The 6,922-nt window shown below is 22.4% G+C and overlaps 3 protein-coding genes across 3 annotated transcripts in view; 1 reads left to right on the forward strand and 2 right to left on the reverse strand.

Moving 5' to 3' along the window:
- DICPUDRAFT_25613 (uncharacterized protein) overlaps positions 1–2,127 on the reverse strand; it is a gene marked incomplete at both ends in the record, with an annotated part of 6,925 nt that extends 4,798 nt beyond the window's left edge. The window contains 2 exons of the mRNA XM_003283310.1: positions 771–1,388; positions 1,461–2,127. Coding sequence (XP_003283358.1) covers positions 771–1,388; positions 1,461–2,127 — 1,285 coding nt within the window. The remainder of the gene's footprint in view (positions 1–770; positions 1,389–1,460) is intronic.
- A 468-nt stretch (positions 2,128–2,595) lies between these two features.
- On the reverse strand, positions 2,596–4,630 carry DICPUDRAFT_25624 (uncharacterized protein; the record flags this gene model as incomplete). The annotated part of the gene is made up of 4 exons (XM_003283311.1): positions 2,596–3,633; positions 3,708–3,854; positions 3,927–4,263; positions 4,341–4,630. Coding segments are annotated over 4 exons (1,812 nt in total), but the record flags the coding sequence as incomplete, so codon positions are not given.
- Positions 4,631–5,257: 627 nt separating this feature from the next.
- Positions 5,258–6,715, forward strand: DICPUDRAFT_147016 (uncharacterized protein; the record flags this gene model as incomplete). Its single annotated transcript, XM_003283276.1, has 3 exons — positions 5,258–5,270; positions 5,340–5,537; positions 6,543–6,715. The coding sequence occupies 3 exons, from the start codon at positions 5,258–5,260 to the stop codon at positions 6,713–6,715; spliced, it is 384 nt and encodes a 127-aa protein (XP_003283324.1).
- Between the last annotated feature and the right edge of the window lie 207 nt (positions 6,716–6,922).

Consider the following 6,922-nt stretch of genomic DNA (forward strand, 5'->3'; position numbering starts at 1 on the left):
ATTGGTTTTTTTTTTTTTCCCAATATTTTTTTTGGAAAAAAAAAAAAAAACAATAATTATAGTATTGATCATACAAAACAATATTTAAAATACTGCAATATACCCATAAGATGATGATGGCTATAGTCTACTGGCAGTTCTAAATCTTCAATAGAGTTTGGTAAAAACCAACTATAAAGATTGTGACTTGATATTTGATTTGGTTTTATTGATAAAGGAATTGAATTCATTTGAAATAATCCACACTTTGGATAAAACTATTCAAATTAGCATTTAGGTGTAATTGTACTATCTTATAAGAAGTAGATATTAAATAAGGATTAACAAATCAAATGAAATTATGGATATATATTTCAATCAGGTTAAGGATGTAAATTCATAAGTAGTTGCGATAGTTTACATTTCAAATGGTGCGTTAAGAGCCCTAATTATAGAACAAGAGTTACAGGAGAAATCAGAGGTTACAATAAAGCAAAATTTTATAGTACAGTATTTTTATTTATTTTATAACGTTTATTTTATTTTATTTTTATCGATTGTATATAATTTTTAAATTTCTGTTTCAAGATAAAGAGTCTGGTATTGGATGTGGATACTGACAACTTAGTTTTATTTTAGATGTTTGTAGTTGGGACTATATAAAACTATTTGATTGGGGTTTGAAATGGAGTTAGGTTCTAAAGGATGTACCACATCACCCAAATAAATTTCAGTATTAGAGTCAGGAATAATACCTTTTGTAAAACGTTGGGAGAAACCATAATTAAAACTAAGAGTATCTAAATGATTTGGGATTGAACCTGGTATTAATTGATATTTGATGTTTTCTAAACTCAAGGCTTGTACGGTGGGTGGTATAAAAGTAAGTGGTTGATCAAAGCCATCTTGTAAATATAAATGTTTAACTGTTGCTGGAATTGAATCAGGTGTTAATTGATACTTTATATTTTCTAAATACAAGTGTTCTACGGTGGGTGGTATAAAATCAAGTGGTTGATCAAAACCATTCATTAAATATAAACCTGTAACGTTTGCTGGAATTGAATCAGTTGTTAATTGATAATTGATGTTTTGTAAATACAGGTATTTTACTTTGAGTGGTATAAAATTAAGAGGTTGATCAAAGCCATCAAGTAAATATAAATGTGTAACGGTTGCTGGAATTGAATCAAGTGTTAATTGATACTTGATGTTTTCTAAATACAGCCTTTGTACGGTGGGTGGTATAAAACTAAGTGGTTGATTAAAGCCATCTATTAAATATAAACGTAAAACTGTTGCTGAAATAGTTTTAGGTAAACATTCGATAGGTCCAATAGCAATGTGACTAATTTCTAAATTACTGATATCACACCCCTCTTCGTAAATTGCAAATTCTTTATTTAAAACTTTATAAAAAGGAATTAATTTATGTATAATTAATATAAAATAAAAATAAAAAATTTAATGTTTAAACTTACATTTTAGTGTTTTAACAAAAGGAATATCAAGTACTTCTAAATAGCTATTTATTAGATCTTTGATCGAATCGAGATTATTTTCTTTAATTACTAATTGAGTATCTTTATATTCTGGTAAGTCATCATTATTTATATTTGATAAAAGATTGTTACATTGATGATTGTATTTTAAAAACTCAATAAAATCATTATCACTATTAAACTTAATAGCAGAATTAATTTTATTATTATTGTTTTCTATTTTTGTTGTTATTGTATTATTTACATCTGTATTTTCTTCTAATTTGGTCGTTAATAATCTTTTGACATCGTTTTCTTTTGAATTGATAATATATTTTAACTCTTTAAATATATTAAGAGTTTTATCAAAATTATTTGTATGGTTATCTTTAATTTGTTCAAAGTGATGGTTTGATTCGTCCAATATTTTTTTATTATTATCTAAAAAGCTGTTTAATTTTGGTATTGTTTGATTTTTAAAATCATGTTCTATTTGATTTCTAAATTTAACATCATCAAATTCTTTAAAACTATGACAATTATGATTACCAACAATACAACATCTACATACAGGAGGGTTGTTTGGACAAGTTGAGCATATTAAAATAATATCTTCGTGGGAATGATCTGAGCATTTGGTGCCATATTGTTGATTATTTGACATCATTTAATGTTTTTTTTAAAATTTTTGTGTTGTTGTGAAAAAAAAAAAATTATTTTTATAAAATTTCAAGACAATTTTTTTTAATTTTTTTTTAATTTTTTTTCCCTGAAATTCAAAATACTCAAAATTGATTATCTAAATAACAAAAATAATTAATTTGGTATTTATATTATATAGACTTGAATCTATTTCAGCCCATTTTAAAATATCAATAGTTTTGATAGTTTTTGATATTGATTTATATCTTCTTTTTATTTAAATTGTTTTTATACTGTAAGAAAAATCAAGAATTATCAAATACAATTAAACAAATAAATTAATTTATAACAAAATGTATTTTAAATAAAATAAAATGAAAAACTTTTTTTTTACAAATATAAAAATTAATTTCTAATGTATAAAAAAAAAAGTTTATTTTATTATTTATTTAAAAATTAAAATTATATTATGGTATACTATTTTTAAATAATATTAATATCCGTAGCCACCAGCATAGTAATTGTTTTGATAATTAGGATAGGGTTGTTGAGGAGGTTGTTGAGGAGGTTGTTGTTGATAATAATATGGGGCATTTGGATTAGTTGCAGAGGGTGAAATAGTGGCACTACCATTTGAAGTTGGAGGTACTGAATAGGCTATTCTCTTTGATTGGGGTTCATTTGTAGAGGATGATGATGAACTAGTTGTACCATTTGCATTGTTATTATTGTTATTATTAATGTTGTTATTGCTATTATTATTTAAATCATTTAATGATCTTTTTTTTGATTCTGGTTTACCATCAGGATATAATTTTAAAAATCTAAATTCTAAATCTCTATAGAGTTGAATATCTTCTAATTGGTTAATTGTAAATTCTAAATAATTATTAAAAAATTCGATTTTATCGTCAGATGATAATGAAGATGTTTTTGTGTTCAATGCACGTTCGTATAATTGTATAATTCTATTGTTTGATTCTTTATCGCTGTCATTGCTGAATAGTTGAATATTGGTTTCGAAATTTATAAAATAAGACCATAATAGTTTTGAATTTGAAAATGCTGTAACTGCTTTATTTAGTTTCTCTCTTGATTCCTCTAAAACTGAACTCTTGTTACTGTCACTATTTAATAATAAAAATTTAATATAGTTTACTAAAAGGAATGGATAGGTTGATTTGTCAGATTCATTTTCTTGCAAAATGCTTTTAAAATATTGAATAATTTCTTGGGTACTGTTTAATTGATTTCTCTTTTTAAATGAAATAATTCTGAGGATGGTTTCAATATGATTTGGTACTAATGAGTGAATATTATCTAAAACTGATTTTGCTTTTTCTGTATCTCCTTTAACACCCTCTAAATATAGTGAATACTTTAAGTGGATATCGGGTCTCTTTTTTAAAAATATTTTTGTAGCTCTTTCAAATATATTTTCTATTAATTCATTATTTATTTTAGTTTCTTCTTGGTTATTTAGTTTTTCTAAATATTCGACATATTTTAACCAAAATTCTGAATAGTAACACTGTATAGATTATATTAGGGATAATTAGTTTTTTTTATTTTTTTTTTTTTTATTTTTTTTATTATTATACATACACATGGAATTAAACATCTTTCATATAATTTAATAATTTCCTCTTTTGTTGAATTTGTATCTTTTTCCATAAAACTAAAATATGATCTCCATACTGATAGTGTCATATCATCTATTGGTTGAATGTGGAAGAAAAATCTTTTGTTTACCTAATAATTTTAAAATAAAATTAATAAATTGAAAAATGATTCAAAGTAATAAATAAATGGTTTAATACTAACAATTAATTCAAATTGTAATCTTGAATTTGTTTTTTCTAAAGTTTGGTTAAACCAAATTTCTCTATTTTTTAAAATTAAGTTTTTAGTTTCGGTTTCATCGCCAGTATAGTTATTGTGTTCTTCTTGGGTGATCATTTCTTTAACATTTATTCTATCTATTAATTCTTTGAATCTATCATAAAAGAATTGAATATTTTCTAAAGGTGTTTTTAAAATGCTATTAAATACTTGAGACAATTGGTTTTCATTTTGTGTTAATTCAAACTCGATGTATTTTTCCCAAAATTTGCTTGATTGAAAATCTGTACCAATTATTTTTGAACCTCTTTTAAAAACCCTATAAAGAAAAAAAATGGTATTAGTTTATTTGTTTATAATTATTATTATTATTTTTTTATTTTATATGAATCTTACTCTCTAATTTGATCTACTGGGTGTGATTTATCAATTAAATGTGTGACATAGTTAAGCCAAATATCAACACTATGGGATACAGCTTTTACAGCTTCTTCAAATACTTGTATTGCTTTTGGGGCGTTGTTATGGGCGTATTCGTGATCGGCATATCTTTTCCAGTATAAAAAGCATAATGGAAATTCATTTAAAAATTCGCTATAAACTTTTCTAATCTTTTCGATATCATTAGACTTTTCGATAATTGTTATTAATACAGTCCAATTATTGAATCCAGATGGGTTATTTTTTTACACTTGACCAATATTCTTCTTCATTATCGCTAGTATTGATATTTGTTTCTGTCATTATTATTAAAGTAAAGTTTAATTAATTAATTGATAAATTTAAAACAATGATGATAAAAAAAAAAAAAAAAAATGAAAAAAAATTTTTAAAAAAAAAATAAAAAAAAAAAAAAAAAAAATATTTTTAAATTTATTTTTTTTTTAATTTTTATTTATATAATATCCTAAATTTGGAAAAAAAATTATAAAAATAAACTAATCAAATACATGCATGAAAAAATATTTGTATTTGCTAAAAATATAAAGGAAAATTTACATTAACTATGATCTATTAATAATTCATTAAATGAAAATTGGGTTTTGGTTAATTAAAAATAAAGTTATTGAATTATGAAAATGATTATATATATTAAGATATTATATTTATAAAAAATTATTATATAATAAAAGCTATTAATGAGTGAAAATAAACTATTATATTTGGTATTCTATTTTGAAAATTTTAATAAAAATTATATATGTGTTTATCATTACATAAATTTACAGTTGTATAAAAAAAAAAAAAATTATAATAATTTTCATTTCAAATTTTAACAAACTTAATAACAAAGATAAAAACTAAATTCTAATATGTCAATTATTAGTAAATATATAAAAAAAATTATTATACAAGTTTTTTATGTGTATCTTAACCTTTTTTTATTTTATATAGAATCTATTTCATCAATGAACCCAGTTAACAGTGCTTCAACTATTTCAATGTTAAATTCATCAGGAAGTACCTTGTTCTCTGATAATGAATCAGCTTGTTTTGGTAATAGCTTTGGTGGCTCATGTTGTTTCAATCCATGTTTTAATCCATGCAGCAGTGGAAACAATAACATTATAAATATTGATATTGATATTGGTCGTCGTTGAAGATACTGTTAAATTATTTTAAATAAAAATATTAATGATTAATTTATTTAATGAATTATATCTTTTAAAATTATCAAATTTATTTACATAATTATTTTAACTCTTCATATTATAAAAATAACTTTTATTAATTTTGCAATCTTTAATAAAGAAAAATAAATCTAAATATTTTGATATTGATTTGCTGTATTGATTATGATTTATATAGTTTTTTTTTACTTGAACTGACTGCATTTGACATATAACTTGAACTATTTCAATGTTAAGTTCATTATTAACAAATACTTGAATTTCTTTTAATAAACTTTTTAAAATTGTTGTATTTTATACCTCATTCTCCCAAACTCTATTATTAATCTTTACCCAACTGTAATTCTTCAACTAATTAAATTCAATAATGATTCAAAATTTTGAATTGGTTTTTTTTTTTTTATTATTTTTAATTAAAGGTGTATGTTTTTCTAAAATGAGAAGATATTCTATTTTTAATTTAATATTTTAAATTATATTGTTATTAAAATGAAATTGATATATATTTTTTTACATCTTATCAACATATTTATCAATATCCATATATTTTAATTATGAACCCATTCAAAAATGAAACTTACAAAAGAACAATTATTAGAATTATTAAAAGATTTATTAATACAATTAATTAAATGAAGAAAATCAAGAAAATGAACAAATTATCTAAATTAAAATTTTATTTTATAAATATATACTTATTTATATAAATATATATTTTATAAAATACAATTTATTACATAAATTTATAAATAATAAATAGTATTTATATATTTAAGTATATATTTATAAAAACAAAAACAAGAAATCGAAAATGAAAATCCAACACACCATAATTTTATTTTTGCAGATGAAGAGCCAATTCATGTTTCACCATATTACATCCCCTATTAATTGGAAAAACCTATCTATTCAACACCTCCACAACAACAACAATTAAATCATATAAATGAATTTTAACAAGAGATAGATGATTATCTTCATGACCAAGAAGAACATCAAGAAGAAAATCAAGAAGAACAAGAATTCTCACCAACTCAATCACCACCACACGAAGATGAAGAATTACAACATCCACATGTCCGTTTCATTATTGATTTAAACATATATTATGATCCATCACCAATACAAAATAAATTTTAAATAACACAATAATAAGTTATTACATTTGGAAGTTTGGAATATAAGCCTTATCTCACAAAAAAAGCAAAGAGGTAAAAATATCAATGGGCCATACAATTTAGTAACTCACAGTGGATTTGGAAAAGGGTAGTTTTACAGATGAACTGGATTGACTATATTTTATATGAAATAAAAAATAGATTTAGGTTAAAGATAACATTCAAATAA

Source organism: Dictyostelium purpureum, assembly GCF_000190715.1.
Source record: "Dictyostelium purpureum unplaced genomic scaffold DICPUscaffold_6, whole genome shotgun sequence".
NCBI lineage: Eukaryota > Evosea > Eumycetozoa > Dictyosteliales > Dictyosteliaceae > Dictyostelium > Dictyostelium purpureum.